We start from the raw sequence: 19,541 nt of genomic DNA, 5'->3' as shown, positions 1-19,541 counted from the left end.
GAAGTGGGGGAGGATTTATGACTCACAGCACTATTTCGCTGCAAATCTGAAGTTATTTAAAAAGAAATAAACAACAAACAACTTCCAGTAAAAGCAGGACAATTCTTCTGGGAAAATACAGTAAGTGATGGATAGTTACATGGATAAAATCAGACTCCGTCACTTATAGCACTGGTCACCAAACTTGATTGACAGGATTACCCAATCAACTCCATTCCTACTGAATATAGCATTTTCACCCACAAGCAACCTTTTTAAAAGAAGATTAAAATGAAAGATTTGGATTGCTATATTGAGGCTGAGGTATCAGTTATACATTCTGGTCTTGAAACCAGATACTGGGAACACAAGGAGCTGCTGGAAATCTAGCACCTATTCAATGCTGATTTCTCTCTCCTCCTCCAATCAAACATTCTTTAGTGATTCCTTTAAGGACTACTGGTTTAATTGCTGACAAGTTTCACTGGGTAGAGTGTACTCTTAAACTGCATGCCAAATAGTTTGGATGTTTGTATAAATCATGTAGGGCACCACACTCTTAGATTTCAAATGGGTGTCTTTTTCCTAATGGACAGAGAATTCATTAACTGAATATTTCTGGCTACTACTGCTCATTGGCTTTGGCACATGAACACAATTAAGATGGCCATAAATGTATCTTTTTAGGTTCAGCATTACACTTCCCTTAGGTAAGATGTCATTCACTACACACTTATTTTTTTTCCACTTAAGTTTTGAAGACAAGATTTATTGATTGAATTTTCTACTTCTGCACTTGCTAACTTACCTTTTTCTATTCATTAAAAGGAATGAAGTAAAAAGAGGATAAATTGGGGAGCTCACATGTAGTAAACAACAGCTACTGCTGCAAAAAAAAATGTCAACTTTCAGCCTTTGTTCTCAAGATGAATTGTGCCGGCATTCTATATTTTTTTGGAGCACTCAATTCACTAATATGGTTTGTTGCTCCATTTCATAATTCATTCCATTCTTTTGGAATCAGGATTACAAATATTAAAAGATGAGGATTTTAAAATTAGAAAACTAGGTCAAAAGCCAGGGTCTCTTGGGCAGAAGAGAAGGTCACTCACTCCAGCAGAAAATACAAATATTGTCAGAGCAATTAATAAATTTTAGTATGAAAATAAAGTAAAAGTAGTAAGTTTGGGATTTAAGCATAGGGAAATTTTAGAGCATTTAACACAGAATTGTACATTTGGTCATGTTTTGAGCACTGACTATACTATACATTGTTCCTTAAATGCTAAAATTGATTAGTTACACTTTTGATCAAGAGATGTATAGAAATTAAACCCAATTTTCCCTGGACTGAGCTTGCTTGTGTGACAAAGTGCTGTATCCTGGTGTACCCATTGTGGGCCTCATGGAAAAAATTGAATGCTTTTGCATTTATTCCTAGATTATTTTACTTCCACAATGGCATACTCTCACCATAAAAAAATTGCCAACTTTTGGAATCCAAGTAGTATGGAACATTATCAGCAACACTCTTTCTACAAAACAATCTGAACTCAAAAACAGCTCTGTGCACAAGCAACACACAAATTTTTCTTTAAACTAAATTGAAAAATTTATTGAAGTGATTACACAGGAACATAGATTTAAAAAAAAAACATGAATAATACTGAATCTCTAGAAGAATATACAAGGCTTTCCTTAAAAAAATTGGAACAAAGTTCTTTAATAGCAGTTGCATACATTTTAGGTTCTACACCAAGTGTTTTTCTTTGCAAGCAGCCTTGGCTTTTGCCATAGTAACGTCAAGAAAATACAGCCCAGAAGGCTGATGCCTCACATATTTCACACAGACATGTCTGCCAGAAACCATAAAAACATTATGTAAAAATACAATACTATATAATTTACAAGATTCAAATAACATTAAAAGGATTTTCCTGAAGGTTAAAGATTTCATTCACTTTATTAGAATCCTCATCACAGAAAATCCCTTATTATTAAAGGGTACTACTTGCTATGCTGGAAAATGCCAAACAGAAAACTCAAGCTCAAACAGATATACAGACAAAAATGGACTCAAAAACTTGCATGATGCTCCAAGCATAAAACTCATCCAAAAAAAAAAATCACAAGATGGTTCATGGAAGTCTCAATACTTTATAATGTTTTCAAATGGTGGAACATCATCTTGCTTTAATGTAAATAGGTTTGTTAAAAATTAAAGGGAGAATGAAATGGAAAGCTGAAAACAGATTAGCAGACCATAGTACAAAAACGTTGCTCTTGCAGCATTATTCTGCCGAAGAGATATCTTCGCTCTCATAGGAAAGCAGCATAAAAACACTTAAATTATTGAAGAATTCTGTATTACAATTCTACCCAATACAAATTTGACTATTTTCTTTCATCTAAAGAAATAACAAATGTACTCACATGTTGTTATCTCCACACCACAAAATGTCAAACACAAAAGATGGTGAATAAAAAAAGGCTTGGATTTATACAGGACTTTTCACATTACTTTTATTATGGCCTACATTGTTTACAATCAATGATATTTTCTGTGTAACCTGTTGTAATGAAGAAAATATGGCAGCCAATTTAAGGACAGCAAGTTCCCACAAATGTCAATGAGATGATAAACAGATCATGTGTTTTGGTAATATTGTTTAAAGGATAAATTTTGACCAGTTACTGATAACTCCCTTATTATTCTTTAAAGGTCCCAAGACATTAATCTGATGTTTACCCTAGATTGCAGTGTGGTCCTTGTTAAATATCTCTAATAAGGTAGCACCCTTTGCTGTACTGAACAGTTAGTTTAGATTCTGTGCTCAGGGTCTGGTGCCCAACTTCAAACCACGATCTGCTGACTCAGTGGTGGGTGGGCTAATATCTGAAATGTGTTGGTTGTGGTTCAGGATAAGCCAGAGTTGGGCACAGCTCTGTAGATAAATAAGCATTAACTTCAAATTAATTTTACTGGTTTTATTTACTTTGTCACTTCAAGATTTCATTTTCTACAATGTAGGGAATGCATTTGGAGACTGCCTTTCAAACATAGTAACATTTAACAATTGGAAGGAGTTTATTAAATAAATAAACAAACTATTTAAAATGGGGGAAAGTTGTGCTCTTCCATCTGGCATTAATAGCCATGTGGTGTAGGAGTTTGATTTATTAAATCTTTACTTGGAGGAGATTGAGTTTGACATTTTAAAAAAAAAACTTTCTCAGTTGTTATAGATGGTTTAAAGAGAGTTGTATTTCTGTGCAACCATTCCTGACCAGAATAAAAAACAAAAATTACTAAAATAACCCAAAATGGAAGGGTGGACTTTGTTAAACTATGATGTTAATTTCTATTTTAAGGATGGCATATTTGGTCTTTCCTTTGTTTTACTGGTTTGAGATGCACAAAGTCAATACCATGAAACCAATTATACTTGCACTATTCTTTTCATGATCTTTCCTCTAGAAAGCAAAAATAAATAAATATTTATAAGACACAATGTCCAGATCCTACTTCCTCCCCCATCCCATCACCCTTGATTATTCCTTCCCCCCACCGCCGCCAAATACTACTTGCTTCTGGAGCACAATATAAACATGGTAACAAAACAAAGTAGGGATAAATTAGCTTTACTTATAGAAACCCTTGATGCCAATATTTTAAATTGTTTTGTAATAAGATGCTAATATCTTCAGAGCATTCTATGAACATGGAAAATGTCAGATGATTTTTAAAAACTGTAGGTTTTCTATTTGTGCCTTGTTTCCATAGTTGTATGATAATGCAGATTAAGTTTAAAAGTCATCACTATATGTAATGTCTCAGGAGCAATTTTCACAGTCATAGTATAACAAGGTGCATTGCCATGGTAATCCACTGTACATTACTTGGATAGTTTCCAGGACATATCAAACTTTGTTTAAAGTATCCTGTTTAGTTTATTCCGTAATTCAATAAACTGTGCAGTGTTGACCATTTCCATGGCTGGAACAACCTGAAAAGTGGGAAATAAAATACATAAATATTGTAGTTGACTGTCAAAGTGCCTCAGATCTGTCATAGAAGTTCAAAGAAAGCCCTGTGGTATAGATACTCTTTAACATCTGATAGCCAGACTTATGAAAATGCTAAATGAACTATGATGCATTTTCCCTTATTTGACACTGCAATTTTAAATAAGAACCTTACCTTATTCTGTAGAAAGCTATGAAGAGATTGTATCCATAGACATTCCATGGTTTTGAATCTGAAAAATTAGACACAATTTAAAACTGTTTAAAAAAATTAGTAGTAGGAACTGGGTGAAGTAGAAGATTTAGAATCTCAGTGACAGGTGATGACATCCAAACTAGAACAAATGACATGGGGAAAAAAAAATGTCTACTGGGACTCCTATATGCAACATGTGCTCTTGGTACACCAATTTGAAATCATTCAGTGACTGGACGGGGGGAGGGGGGGGTGGGGTGGGGTGGCAGTGTGGTGGGTCCTCATATTTTTGGTCCTCAAAGTACAAGGTTCAAGTTTCACACAAGAGCCCAAGTGTTATAAACAGTTCAACAAGCCAAGAGAACAAGTACAAAGATGAGACAAGGTTTCAGTACAGAACATGTAGTGTTAAAAATGCTTAAAAGCAGTTTACAGCTGTAGTGTTAGCAAGGCAATGGCGAGTATTAGAAGTGAAAACAGCAGGATTATGGAAACTATACTGCACACATCCTGTTAGATGGATATACAGCAAGATGAATTTTTATGGACAAAAGTACCTTTTAAATCTTTAAATGTTTAAACAATGAAGACAAGTCTCATAATTTGACAGGCAATACAAAACAGATCAAATTCTAGGCCTGAAAATTTCTATGCAAGATAGCTGCATTTCATTTGAGATGAGAAAGGAGCAAATCATAGATACTTACTGACAATGTACCATAATAACTGTACATTTTTATGCCTTGCAAGATGGGTTAAAATTAACTTGCATTTGCAATGACAACAAAATTGAAAATGAACGTGTGGTTAAATATTCAAAATCTCTTGATTTCTTCCCAGAATAAAAGAGAACTCTAATTCATAAGACACCTTGTATTAACTCTCCAGCTATCCACTTGAACCGGACACCAACACAGGAACTGGTGGGGTACAAATGCATGATAACATTCCAGGATCTAACCTAGGATGAGACACCATGAACAGAGGGAGTAGTTGATGCAGAGCAGAAACTAAATATATTGAATACTCCACCCAAAAATTGGGAGTCTTTAATGGGTGAGTTTCCAAAGATGTTACAGGCACAACATAACCACATTATTGACCCATGCACACTATATTGGAGAGTAGTCTGGACTGTAAAGTGGGACATTAGAGACTGAGTTTACTTTAGAAGTAAACCGATGTCTGATAGAAATATTAATCCAAGTTCTTCAGTGTTAATTGCAAATGGGTTTCCTGCAACCCTTTCCAATTCATCACCTATGATTAATCAATGTTATTCCTTCAATTCTGGGAGTATTTTATAGGTCATATCCACAACAGTAAGTGACACAGAAAGACCTGAAATATCTGAAATGCATTGATTATATTCGAGCCCGAGTCCATGTATAAAATTAATTCACATTTTCAACAGCCAATTGGTGGACTCTCGAGATATTGCTCATGTGCATGTTATTTCATATTTGATGACATTTACAAGGGCAATGTTGACACAGACAGAAGAGTAGTCCTGGAGATTGTTATGCATCGGGTGTCACCACCATGACTTTACCAATGGCTAAGCTTTCTCATAATCTATTCTCTGTAATTCCAAGTACAGGTGACCTCTGTGTAATGGGGCAGGGTTTGTGTTCCTAGAAAACTGTCTGTATTGTAATTTTCCGTAACACAAATCCACATCATCTGCATGTCAAGAAACGCGAGTTGAAAAATAAAATTGTGTTTATTCATTTACTTCCCCCCCCCCCCCCCCATATAAATTCTGAGAGAGTGAATCTTATTCAATATCAAATTTCTGGGTAGTAATTTGTGAATTCTGCAAGGGGAAATTTCCATTACCCAAACAGCCGTAACGCAGCGGGGGTGGGGGTCGCCTGTAATCAATATTTGTTGGACCTAGCACACTTTAATGCTTTCAAGTCACTTGCATGCATCCTGCACTGCTGCATTATGCCAATCAATGTTATTTCATATCAATGGTTTTAAGCAGGAAGCACTATCTTCTTATTGGTACAATGTTTAAAACCATCTCTAAGCCCCTTGCTGGACTGGAGTAATGATTTTACAGAGAAATTCTGTACTTATTCATTAGTTTATGGTCTGCAGATGTTAAACTGAATTGTATGTTGGATTATCCAACAATTTGAATTAGAGCAATCTATAAAAACGCTGCAAAGCAATAAAGTCAGGATTAAACATGTAAGCTAAATATTGAGTAGGCAAGTCAAAGGAGCTGTTAAGGTGCATTATGGAAAGGCAAATAATTAATGTTCTCTGCACTAGCATTCAATCCATCCCTGCAAGAGGAATTGCAGGCTCCTACTATTCTCATGTGCCCTGGCTATGATGTCAGTCTAGCCTAGTTTCACTGCCCATCTGGTAGCAGTTTATCTTTGGTTTAAAGGGCTGTTATCACCCTAGTGTAAAGTAGCAGCCCCAAATTATTTTCAATTGAGTCACCATGTACAGTTCAGCTAGGCTAGATGGAGACAAAGACCATTTATCATTATAAAAGTGACAAGATATGGCTGCTTTACTTGTATGGACTCTACAATAGTGAGTGTTTATGCATTTCTCATTGAAAAGTGAGATCTGAATGAAACTTCATGCCCTCCCAGCAACCCTGAAGGCACTAAACTCTCACAGGATACTGCCCAAAAGACATCAACAGCCAAACGTTACATTTTGCACAGACAGAGAATCAACTGACATTCATAGTTCTTCAAAATGGAGTTAGCCATTCAGGCCATCACGTATATTCTGTCCTTTCTCTAGACAGCAAGGAAATGATGTAGGAAAACTGAATGTCTTTAATGATGGGATCTAAAATTTGGGGCCTTATAAAAAGAATCACTAATGAATCCAACTAGGAATTCTACAGAAACATCTTTAATTTTAAACCATTCAAAATCTTGAAGACTATCAAGTTCTACTTCACTGTAACAAATACTTTGAGATATTTGACATTACTTTTAATATATGATGCAACCTTTTATTAAAAAAATACTCACTCATGCCATGCCTCCACAAGAACATTGAGCACAGGAATGCTCAAAGATTGGACAGTAGTTTGTTTAAAGGACAGAAAGAGGGTCACAAGGTCAGAGACATAGTTGGCATCATGACACTTAACCCTAAAAAAGTTAAAAGAAACATTTTAAGAATAGTTTTTCATTTTTGACTATGATTTTAGTAATAATCATAGAAAAGTAAACTTGACATTACTAAAGGTCAGACTACTGGAAACAGTGGAATATTTTAAAGGGGAACAATACATTTCAGCAAAGGAATGAGATTGAACATTGAGTGACATCTTTCAAAAGGACTTTATAGGCAATAAATGGAGATTGCTAATTGTAGCAAATGCTTCATTTTACTATGGTGAGATAATTATTTTATCCAAATTGAGCTTCATTTGCCTGCTACAAGATTTTCATTAGATAAGTGTTTTGCATGCAATTTCAAATGAAATTCTCAGCAAACAGGATTAGAATGACATCTGATCAGAGAAAGGTTCAATGGTCCTCAAGGTCAGTGTTTATGGGATACAAAAGCTTTTCACAAGATAATTTTGCCATAAGCATGAAGAACATGTAACGAATCAGTCAAAAGGAATGAATTTTGTTAACCACATAATTGGATGATTACGTATTAAGTACATTGGAAATGATTACATACTAAATGTCTGAAATAAAAGCTCTCATGTATTCACAGAAGTGCTTCACTAAATGTGCTAAACGGTATATCGTTTCAATCACTGGCACAGCAGAAGTCAAGATCATGTACCATATCAGATCATGCAAGAGAGTTACATTGGTTGGGAGGGGGTGGTGGGGGGCAAGATTTTAATAATATTTGGGTGGGTGGAAAATATATGTAACAGCCTGACTTCACACTAGCCATCTACTGGTTCATATTGGGGGAGGAAGGGGTGGCAAAAAACAAAAGGGGATGAAATGGGAAAATGCAGTTCACACTTCCTTGTTGACACCAAACTGATCAGTCACCCAGAGGAAGGGGAGGGTGAAATTTGTGAAGTTCCTAAGTTTTCACAATTAATTGATCTGCATTTCAACTGAATTGATTTGGAAGAAAAACTGGCTGACACAAATGGTAGAACCAAGCAGCTGGGATTCAACTGGAATTGAAGGGCAATTAATTTCTAATTGAGATCAACAAGAAACTGACATCCAGGTTAATGTGGATAAGCACTGAATGGGATGCACAGATGGCTTTGCACCCAATTTTACATTTGAGATCAATGAAATCATTGTGATTTCTACAGTAATGTATTCAGATATCACCACACTTAGATTGCATTTCCCAAGTGATAATATTATGCTGAACTTAGAAATAGAATACTGACTTGTTTACATTAATGATATACAATGCCATTTTCATAGCAGTTGGTAATGTATTACTTCTCAGTACAAATTTTGCTATTCAACAATTTTATTCAACACAAGCATCTAAGTGGTCGAGTTGACAAAAATCTAGATGATTTGCAGTGGCAAAATCTTACTTACACATCAATCACCATGCTTCTATGTACATAAATATTGTTGCTCAGAATGGCACAGAAATGATGCAAAATTTCCTCTTTCGTGCTTAGGCTGTCGAACAAGAGCTTCAGAGCCCAGAAATTCTTCTAAAATTATCACAAACAATATTAAATCAGAATGCAATTTAGATTTGTCTCAATGAGCTACTTATCTATAGATGGACATCAATTGGCTTCAATTCTCAGTTATGCCAGCACCCAATCTGTCAACATCCAATCAACAACAAACTGATGGAAGGTGTTATAGACATTGCTGTCAAGCAGTATTTACTTTCTGAAAACCTCATTAATTATTATCAGGGCCACTCAGCTCCAGACCGCATCATGGCCTTGGTCCAAATAATAACCTGAAGAATTCAATTCTAGAGACAAGGAGAGAGTAATTGTCCTTGACTTCAAGACAGCATTTGACCAAGTGTTGCCTTGAGCAGCCCTGGTAAAACTGGATTAAATTGGCATCAAGAGGAAAACACCACAATGGTTGGAATCAAACCTCACATAATGGAAGATGATTCCAGTTGGAGATCAATATTCCCAGCCCCATGCCATCACTGCAGGGATTTTCTTAGGACAGTGTCCTTGGCCCAGTTATCAAGTGCTCCACCAATGACTTCTCTTCCATTGTAAAGTCATAAATTAAGATTACTGCACTATGTTTAATTCTATTCACAGCTTAGCTACACATGAAATAGTCTGTGCCTGCATTCAGCAAGACCTGGACAATGTTCAGGCATAGACTGAAAAATAGCAAGTAACATTTGCACCACGGTCCCTCAGCTTTATACCTGCCTAGAGAGAATCTATTCACTTGAACCCATTTACTTCATTTTTAATATTTTAATTCATTTCAAGTACTCTCAAGTGCTTTAGTTTTTTAAAAAAAAATAACTAGAAATAAACACTGTCTACATGAAGTTTTTTAAAAAATATCTCTAATTATCACGAGGCATTTTAAAAAATTCAAAGGCCATTGACTGTGGCAGATTGTCAAGAAGCCTTTGGGACAGTTTAAAGCAGAGCCCCAGGATACACTACTCAAGGCCTATTTGCCACTAACGGCCAGCTCCACCTGTCCCATCATTGGTGGTGTGCGAGCACCTTGAGCAGCAAGCTTGGAGAACAGCTAGATCCAGGCTGATCCAACATTATGTTGGATCCCAGGAAATAAAGCAATCACCAAAAGAAGTTTTCTCCCTCAGATCTCCCTGGGAGTAGCATAAAGAGTAGTCAGAAGAGCCCTACCAGGTAGAGAGAGTAGTTCTCATAGCTTGGAAGGAGTTGGGACTTGGTTTAAATGTTAGAAGTTTTTATCTAGCAATGATGGAGACCAAGTCAGGTGAAATAGCAAAGCTAAAAATGTTGACGCAAGATGAAAATGATGCACAGAAAAAAGATTGTTAACTATTGGTGAGATTTGAGACATGAAACACAAGTCAAGAACTTCCTTGTATTGCTCTCAAGTTATTTGTGGGTAGGAAGTACTTCCACAAATGTCAGTTCATTTGCATGCCTACTGGAGATGTTTGCCCAAATTCCATGTAAAATTAAAGAAAGGCATGGCAGTATATAGAAATTAAGTTGCAGCCTTTAAACAGACAGTTCAACCTGTGTACTTTCATAGCAGACCAGTGACAAACCATTTAAGATTGGATACGTGATCGGTAGGATCACTTGGGTGTCTATAGCATGCATGTATTTAGTTTCCTCAGATTGTACCTCATTCAAATGCTGCTCCTAGCATGCTCTTCTACACCCTTCTCCCTGATGATTTACCACTGTATGATGATTTACCCATTGCAGTCTGCCCTGTCAGTAGGACCCAGAGGCATGGTTAATCAGTGAATTTGACTTATCTGTAGGACAGATCTTCCAACTTTGGCACAAGTTCCCAGAGGTGGACTATGCAGGACTGTGTCCAAATCAGCTGTCTAGATTTATCAGTTTAGTTTTATTACATTTTTTGTTGTTGTAGTTTGAGCAAATGGTTGGTTTGACAGGTTATTTCAGAGCATAGTCCAGAGTCAACCCTATGGTTGGTTTACACTCACAGAAGTGTCCAGATAAAAGATAGCAGCCTCATCTTCCAAAGCAAACTTGCTGGATTTTTAAACAATTTAATTTTTTAATCAGCTTTTCTACAGGTGTGGCAGAGTGATGGAAGGGAATGATGAGGACAAGAGTTTAAAAGTTTGAGGACAAGAAAAATGACAGCAGAGTCTAGAGCACACGCAAGTTCCTCTGGATACCTTCTGTTTGGTGTTCCTTTCCCATCACCCCTCCAAATTATCCTCTGTGGCCATTGCTTTCTTACTGGCCATTCTGCCAACTCAAATCAAGGACTGTGTGACAACTTCCTCGGAGAAGGTGGAAGGTGGCTTCTGAGTTATGGGATCCAGAACTTGTGGGAACTCACCCAATAAAAAAAAAAGGTATTTAAGGAATGTTCCAGCTTGTAATAACAGTGAGATGCAGTGTCAAAAATACCCAGCAAATGGCACACAAATCATGTCCATACCCCTCTTGGGTCAACAACTTGGAATCACTGCCTTTAAGAGAAACCAATATGCACAAGCTTCTGTGAAAATGCAACAAATAACTAGTTAAGAGATGATCAGGCAACTCCAACAACATGGAATACAGACTGCAGATTTGATGGCGATACTGCAAAGTGGGAAGAATGCATTCTCTTGTCCCTCAGGGTTTAAACGGATCCAAAAATCTGTCAACAGACCAGACGTTCTGCTAAGCTGTCAGGCCATAAATTCCAGGCTAGTGGAATAGTGACAGCTGGAGTCTTTTAATCAAGATCCAACGATAGATCATACGGGTGAAATGAAATGTTCTGATTCAAAGGACATCAATTACTTTACTCTTATCAACATGACAGTGAAGACATAAAACACAGAGGAAAAAGTAAAGAATTTAAGGACTGTGCTGCGGTTAATTTACTTTTCATATTGATTTTCAAGTACGAAGTGAAAGGGGAAACCTGCCTGACAGAAATTTATTGGTTATCTCATCCAAATTTGCTTTGATCAAAAATAAGTTACGTCTTCTGCAGAACTTAATGATGTAAAAAATGTGTGGAAGGATACTGGCAATCTCCATGTCAGACCAAGAGCTTCAAATAGTTACAAATTAGCAAGAATAACACCATGGTATTGAATGAAGTGATTGTTGTAGAGAAGTTTGTCTTATTGCAGATACAAGATTAGGGGGTGATCATTTAAAACAGGTATGTAGGAATTTCTGCATGCAGAGGGTGGTGAATCCCTGTTATTCTCTACCCAACAGAGTTGTAGAGGAAAGCTCATTGCATCTTTCTTTATACAAGGAAGTTGATACATTTTTGAAAGACCAAGTGAGGGCTGGGAGGAACTGGCAAAGAGGAGACCAGGCCTGGGGCAGATCAGCCATGATCACACTGAATGTCAGAGCAGTCTTGAGGGACCAAATGGCCCACTCCTGCTTATATTTTCTTGTATTCTTATGTCTCTAACCTGTCTCAGAGAGGCTGCTAATTTTTTTAAAAAAATTCAGTATTCTTGTACCTCAGAATAAGCTTTGCAAAAAGTCTTAATTTACTTCATCTGTTAAAATTCTGTGTAAACCTGGAGAGGAGAGGGTCAGGTCTTCCACAAGCTACTAATGCTTTGCAAGTCATAATCCGAAATAGTGACTTGCTTAAAGCTCACTTTCAAAAGTTGCCAATAAGGCCATGCCAAATATTTATTAGTTTTTTTTTAAAAAACTTAGTCTCTTTTCAAAAGAAAAGTATACGCAGCATTTACCTTTCCTGAATCTCAGTTCTCAGTCTGTAATTGGGAATGGAGGCCCAGAAAAATGTGGAATTGTACTTCAGCTAGGAGTCAACACTCTTAAGAACAGTAGGGAAAAGTAAAAGAAAGTATCTAGAAAAAAGGAGAGTTGCAAAAATGAAAATAGTAGACTATAGCAAAAGGGAGTAATAGAGGGCTAAATTTATGTCACTCTCATTAACACAAAAACAATTGAATCATCATGAAGCTTGGTAAAGAAAACAATCTCAACATGACAAGTGTTTCTCTGGAGATAGCCTAGAAATCACTGAATTAACAAGAACAGACATGCAAAATGGTTTTGTGAAAGAACCTGAACTGTAACAAATTGATTAGCATGGGAAGAAAAGCAACAAGCTATGGACCATCATGTTCCTTGCAGTACAACTATCAAACTCCACAAATGCATTTTGGTAAAGGAAAGATGAGTTTCAAGAAAAGTAGAATACTAGTTACAGTAATCTAACTGTTCTTACCCCATAAGCTACAATTAATGGCAGAACAATTTTCATTCTGGAGATATTCTCATGCAACATCTGCGCAGCAGCTATCGTCACCAGAATCAATGCAGACTCCCGATGAAGCTGTAAATAGAAACATCTTGTATTACCATTATTCATCCAAATCTTCATGCATTTTTAAAAAAGTTATACACAATACATTTCTAAGGGCTAAAACTTCCATACAATTGTAAAAAAGAAAATGTTGGGGTGCAAATATTCCTTAGTTGCATGTGCTAAGTGCAGAGTAACATCAGTATGCTGCACTTCAATTCCAAAATTCAGTTCCATTAATTAAAAAAACACGACGGTTGAAACCACGTAATTGGAAATGATAGCAATCTCTGTAGTGCAAAAATCAGTCAGTGCGTTCAGCTGTTAACTGAAAAGTTGGTGGTTCAAGCCCACCCAGGGATGCTGGCAATCCAGCAGCTTTAAAGCACGTACCACCAGGCTCAAGGACAGCTTTTATCTTGCTGTTACAAGACTACTGAATGGACCACTTGTAGAAGCTAGACTCTTGACCTCACAATCTAGCTTATCATGGCCTTGCACCTTATTATCTGTCTGCACTGTGTCTGTAACAATTTATTCAACATTGTTTTATTACTTTTCCCTTTTACTACCTGGATGTACCTATGAGATGAAATGATCTGTATGGATGGCAATGCAAGACAAAGTTTTTCACTGTGCCTTGGTACATGTGACAATAATAAACCAATTTACCAATTTCTTAACATTTCCTATTTGGTCAATCCCCAGTTCTGATGAGAAGGACTTAAATTGGTGTTCCCGTTTTTGATTACTTCTGTTGGAAGCATGGATGAGGAAGCTGTGAGCAGATAGTGTCCAATAACGTAATGAGCCTTTTGATCAAGTTACTGTCCATGCTTGGACATTAAGAACGATGCAATAGTGTAGTTTGAGTATCTGGAATGACACCTTGGAATTTTGGGCATTTTTAGGACAGCAAGAGTTTTTAAAAAAAAGTTCAGTAACTGAATACAACTAACTAAAATATTCTGACTTGAGCAACAAACAACGAAGATCTTTTCTCTTCATATGTGAGATGCTGGTTTGGAATTGCCAACTTCATGACCAGGCAATATGATGAAACAGAAAAGGGTGATATTTGACAGATGTCAGGTTGACAGCACAATTGAAAAAAATCAGGTTAAATACAGAAAGATCGGTTTATGTTAAAAACTAAAGGGAAAAAAAAAATGACAGTAAACTGGCAGCAAATATAAAAGGGAATTCTATAGGTATATAAATAATGAACAAGTAGCACAAGGATAGAGCTGATTAGGGACAAAAAGATCTACGGAGACAAGAGACTGTAGATGCAGAAATATGGAACTCAGCAGATTTAGCAACATCTGTGGGGTGGGGGGTTGGGGGAGGAAGGAACTATCAATGTTCCAGGTGGAGAAGGGGAGGGTAAAAGGTGGACACAGAGGCTGGAGGGTGATAAGCAGGGACGCAAAGGCTACAAGTGCTGGAATTTGATAAGTCAGGTGATAATAGAACCATTAATGGAGAGATGGTGGAGGGGATATGGTGGGTGAAGTGTGTGGATAGAAGTAGGAAGGAACCAGGAAGAGTGGGACAGTTGGTATGGGAAGACTGCAGATAGATTGGAAAGGGGGAACACAGGAGGTAAGGGTTAATGAAATTGGAAAATTCAATGTTCATAACCATTGGGTTGTAGACTACCTAGGCAGGATATGTTGTTCTTCTTGTTTGCATCGGGCCTCACCTTGACAGTGAAGACAGACAGGTTGGTGTGTGAAGGAGAATTGAAATGGCATGCAACCAAGAGCTCAGGAAGGCCATTGCAGACAAAGTGCAGGTGCTCTGCAAACTGGTCGCCTTCCCTGTGCTTGGTCTAGCCAATGTAAAGGAGGCCACATCAGGACCACTAAAAGCAGCAGACAAAGGTTAGTGGAGGTGCATGTGAATTTTTGCCTCACCTAGAAGGACAGTTTATGTTTCTGGATGGTGGTGAGGGAGGAGGTGTAAGAACAAGTGTTGCACCTCCCACGGTTGCAGGGGAAGATGCTGAGAAAATTTAATATTCACACCATTGGGTCGTAAGCTAACCAAGTTGTTCTTTTAATTTGCGCTTGGCCTCACCGTGGCAGTGGTGAGTATGGCTTCTCAATCAAGGATCCAAGGTGGTTTTGAGAGCCATCTGCACACAATGCAATTTAACTACTGGGTAATGTTTATAGTTGAGAGCTGAATGTTGGGCAAAAGTGGGGTTGAATTTACATTTTATAATGAGCAAGGTTAAATGGGAGTTTGAGAACATGAGAAATAGAAGCAGGAACAGGCCATTGGCCCTTTCAAGCTCGCTCAGAGCATGGCCAATCTCGAAATAGTATTTTGATGCACTCCCTCCCATGTCCCTTCATATCCAGAAATTGAATAATCTGGGTTTAGAATACAATCAATGACTCAACTTCTGCAGCCCTCTGGCATCGAGAATTCCAAAGAAATTTGATTCCCTCTATATACAAAAAAAAAATTGCTGATATAGATTGTGAAAAGCTCGGACCTGAGCACTGATCCCAGTAGTGCCGACAACCTGAGGATGATCCATTTATTTGTACTCTTTGCTTTCTGTCCCATAACCAATTCTCAATCCATGTCAATATATTACAAACATCTGGTGTGATACCCTATCAGAAGCCTACTGAAGATCCAAATATACCACATCTATTCACTCCCCCTTATCCATTCTAATAGTCACATTCACAAAGAACTCCAATAGATTAGTCAAAACACAAGTTTCCTTTCATTAGTCCATGATAAATCTGCTCAATCCTTTTTGAGTTTTACTGTAAAATTTGGCACACTTGGCATGTAGGTGAAGCAAAACTAGCAGATTTTCTAAAGTATGTAGAACACATTTTTAATTCTATCTTCCTAGATACTTCACAGTAGAATAAATTTTCCAGAGAATCCAGTGAGCTGAAAAGGGAACAGGACCATGCTGTGGTAGATGTGGAACCACTGGGACTTCTGAATAGTTGGATAGTGGATTATCAGCATTAAACTATATTATTTAAGGTTTTCTGTTATGTCCTTCATAACCTCCCTACTACTGCTGTTGGGTTGACAGGTTGGTAGATCCCAGTTCTCTCTCCCCATCCATTCCAAATAGTGATGTCACATTTGCTTTCCTCTATTCCATAGGGACAATTCTGTAATCAATAAACTTGTGGACAATGATAACCAGAGCATTAATTGTACAGCCACTTCTTTCAAAAATGTGGAATGGAGATCATCAGGTTCTTCACATTTATCAGCTGTCTCATCTCACCAACTACTCCAGTATTTTTCTTTAAAAATCATGGTGATACTTCTTCAGTTTCTCTGTCTCATTAGACCCTTGCTTCTCTGGTATTTCTGGCAAGTTTTCTCTGCCTCCATCCATGAAGACCAACAACGTGGACTGTAAAACTCTGATAATCTGCTATCCAAGTATTCAGAAATCCTTCTGGTTTGGAATCTGGCTCAGCAGGCCCGGTTCCTGTGCTCCCTTTCCCACACTCCCCTGGTTCTGTTTTCTGCGCTCCCTTGAAACACACTGGGTTCAGTGGAAATCCTATTATTAACTGTGTAACACCTCTTTTTTTTTAAAAAGAAAAAAGCAAATTAAAAGTGTGGAGCATTAAAAGTGTGGAACATTAAAAGGACTAACATCCAATAGTCCAGAAAATCTGCTGGTCTGGTATCACTAAAGTCTTGAGTGTGCAGGATTAACAGAGTCTTATGCTAGTTGTTTAATTCCTCTGCCATTTCCTTTTTCCATATCTTACAAGATCTTTGCACAGTTTCTGCTTTCTACACATCTAGACCTATAATGTTGAGCATTTACTAAATTGTTCCCCCAGGATCTTAATTGCCAAGAATATTGTTACTTAAAACTGTGGCACCCCAGATCTCAGAAGATACTGCATTTAATTAATACAATTTTGTTGAGTTATTTGGAGAGGGGGAGAGGGGGAGAGGGGGGAGAGGGGGGAGAGGGGGGAGAGGGGGGAGTGTGAGGGGGAGAGGGGGCGTGAGAGGGGGTAGGGGAGAGAGAGGGGGTAGAGGGGGGAGAGAGGGGGTAGAGGGGGGAGAGGGGGAGAGGGGGAGGGGGGAGAGGGGGGAGAGGGGGGAGAGAAATTGCCATTTCACCTACCACTGAGGAAAATGGTTTAGGCAAGCCCACTATTCCATTTTTCAGATCTTCAAGAACTGATGCAGAAAGGACAGCAGTGTTCTGAGAAGAAATAATTTTACAAAATTTGTGGAAGAAGAAGGTTTCTGAAGCACCATGTTAAAACACAACTTTGCAGACTAAATGTTGTAATAATTAAACACAAAATCTTAATGATAGCTGAATTTGCGTGTTCCTCAATAATAAATAGCATTTGTGCAAATAGGATCACATAGCACAGAAACAGACCCTTTCGGCCCTACTCATTCAAGCTGTGATGCACTAATTCCATTTGCCCACATTAGACCTGTATACCTCTACTCTTGTTCATGTACCTGTCCAAATGCTTTTTAAATATTTGTAACAGTATCTGCCTCTACCTCCTCTGGCAACTCTTTCCAGATAATCATCACTTTCTATCGTAAAACCTACCCCTCAGATCTCCTTTAAATATTTTTCTTCTCACCTTAAACCTGTGCTCTGTAGTTCAAGACTCCCCTGCCCTGGGAAAAAAAATATCCTGACCACCTATGCCCCTCATAAATTTGTAAGTCTCTATATAAGTCATCCCTCAGCCTATGTTCAAGTGAGAATAAACGCAGCTAATACAATCTCTCCTTATAACTACAGCTCTCAATCCCAAGCAACATCCCATCCTGATGGGTCTCTTCTTCACTCTCTCCACTGCTACCATGTCCTTTCTATAGCATGGCGACCAGAACTGTACACAATACTCCAAGTGCTGTCCAAAGTTTGTATGGCTCTTATATGCAATGCCTCAGCCTCTGAAGGCAAATATATTAAATGCCTTTTTCACGACCCTATCCACCTGTGTCACCACATTCAGGGAGCAATGGACTTGCACCCCAAGGTCCCTCAAAACACCCACTCCCAAGGTCCTTGCCATTTATATCCTCCCAGAATTTGACCTCCCAAAGTGCATTACCTCACACTTGTATAGATTAAATTTCATCTGCCACCGCTCTACCCAACTTTCTAACTGATCCCACTGTCTCTTTTCATAATCTTCTTCACCATCTACGACTCCAATTTTTGTGTCGCTTGCAAACTTACTAATCCCCTACATTCTCATCCAGTTCATTTATATACATTTACAAACAAAGGTCCCAGCACCAATCACTGCGATACACGAGTTGTTACAGATTTCCAGTCAGAAAAACACCTATTCACCACTACCCCCTGCCCCCCATTGCCCAGCCAATACTGGATCCAGTTCACCAACACGCTTCTGATCCCTTATGCCTTAACCTTCTAGACCAGTCTACTGTGTGGGATCTTACTAAGTACATATAGATAACATCCACTGCCCTGCCTTCATCAATCTCCTTGGTTAACTCCCCAATCAGATTTGTTAGACACGATTGCTCCTGCACAAAACTGTGCTGACTCCTAATTAGTCTCTGCCTTTCCAAGTGAACACAAAACCTGTCCCCAAGAATTTGAAATGGTTTTGCATTGTCATTTAGACATTGAGCACCCATCAAGTGGGAAAGCCTAAACTGACTCCAAATCAGGATTTCCTTCCAGGGAGTTGTATTCTGCTGCATTAAAGAGTTGTGTCAGCCCAAAACTTAGATGCATGTATTGTTTACATTGCAAATAGAGAGCTCAGATGAAAGAAAAATTGCTTTGTACTGATGTAATAGCTGATATTTGGATATGTAAAGTTGTCAGCACTACTCAGTCCACAATTTTGGCATAAATAGGACCAATATGCATTATTTTAACACTTCCAATAAAAAAAAGTCATTTTTGAATTTCATTTATAGTTTAGTAATGGAATCTTTGTTATAAGCTACAATGCAAAATTCTTAAGTGCAGAGTTTACCGGAGTAAAAAGAGAATTCACGAAGTCCTTTAATCTTTTGTTTATATCTCAATGCTTCCATATTGAGCAGGTAGTGCTATTTTGACATGTCAAAACCAATTACTTTAATTTAAAAAAAAACAAAAGCTTACAGCACCACCAAAACAGAAAATATTTTCTTTCTGCTGTTTATGATACCTTGCTGTGTGCAAATTGGCTGCCATGTTTCCATGCATGACAATTGTGAAAAATGAAAGATTTGCAATTATAAAGCACCGTTCACAATTTTAGGAAGTCTCAAAGCAAGTAACAATCAAACATATCCTTCTGAACTTCAAACCATTTGTTTATCAAGTAGCTAATGTAGCAGTAATTTACACATAACTAGCTCCCACAAGCAACTACATCTAGATAATCTGT

At 37.8% G+C, this 19,541-nt stretch overlaps 1 protein-coding gene across 6 annotated transcripts in view; it reads right to left on the bottom strand.

The window, feature by feature from the left end:
* Positions 1-1,580: 1,580 nt before the first annotated feature.
* The window catches only part of zgc:112980 (uncharacterized protein LOC503706 homolog), a 67,817-nt gene continuing 49,856 nt past the window's right edge, over positions 1,581-19,541 (bottom strand). For 5 of the 6 annotated variants that reach the window (XM_052022473.1, XM_052022471.1, XM_052022475.1 and 2 more), the window contains 6 exons: positions 17,276-17,356; positions 13,057-13,164; positions 8,728-8,849; positions 7,213-7,335; positions 4,181-4,238; positions 1,581-3,986 (listed from right to left, as the gene is read on the bottom strand). In XM_052022473.1, the coding sequence (XP_051878433.1) occupies positions 3,912-3,986; positions 4,181-4,238; positions 7,213-7,335; positions 8,728-8,849; positions 13,057-13,164; positions 17,276-17,356 (567 nt within the window). In that variant the 3' untranslated portion in view covers positions 1,581-3,911. The remainder of the gene's footprint in view (positions 3,987-4,180; positions 4,239-7,212; positions 7,336-8,727; positions 8,850-13,056; positions 13,165-17,275; positions 17,357-19,541) is intronic. The other variant, XM_052022476.1, reaches the window with a different exon arrangement.

Source organism: Pristis pectinata, chromosome 8, assembly GCF_009764475.1.
Source record: "Pristis pectinata isolate sPriPec2 chromosome 8, sPriPec2.1.pri, whole genome shotgun sequence".
NCBI classification, from domain to species: Eukaryota; Metazoa; Chordata; class Chondrichthyes; order Rhinopristiformes; family Pristidae; genus Pristis; species Pristis pectinata.
This window is presented reverse-complemented; position numbering and strand designations above follow the sequence as displayed.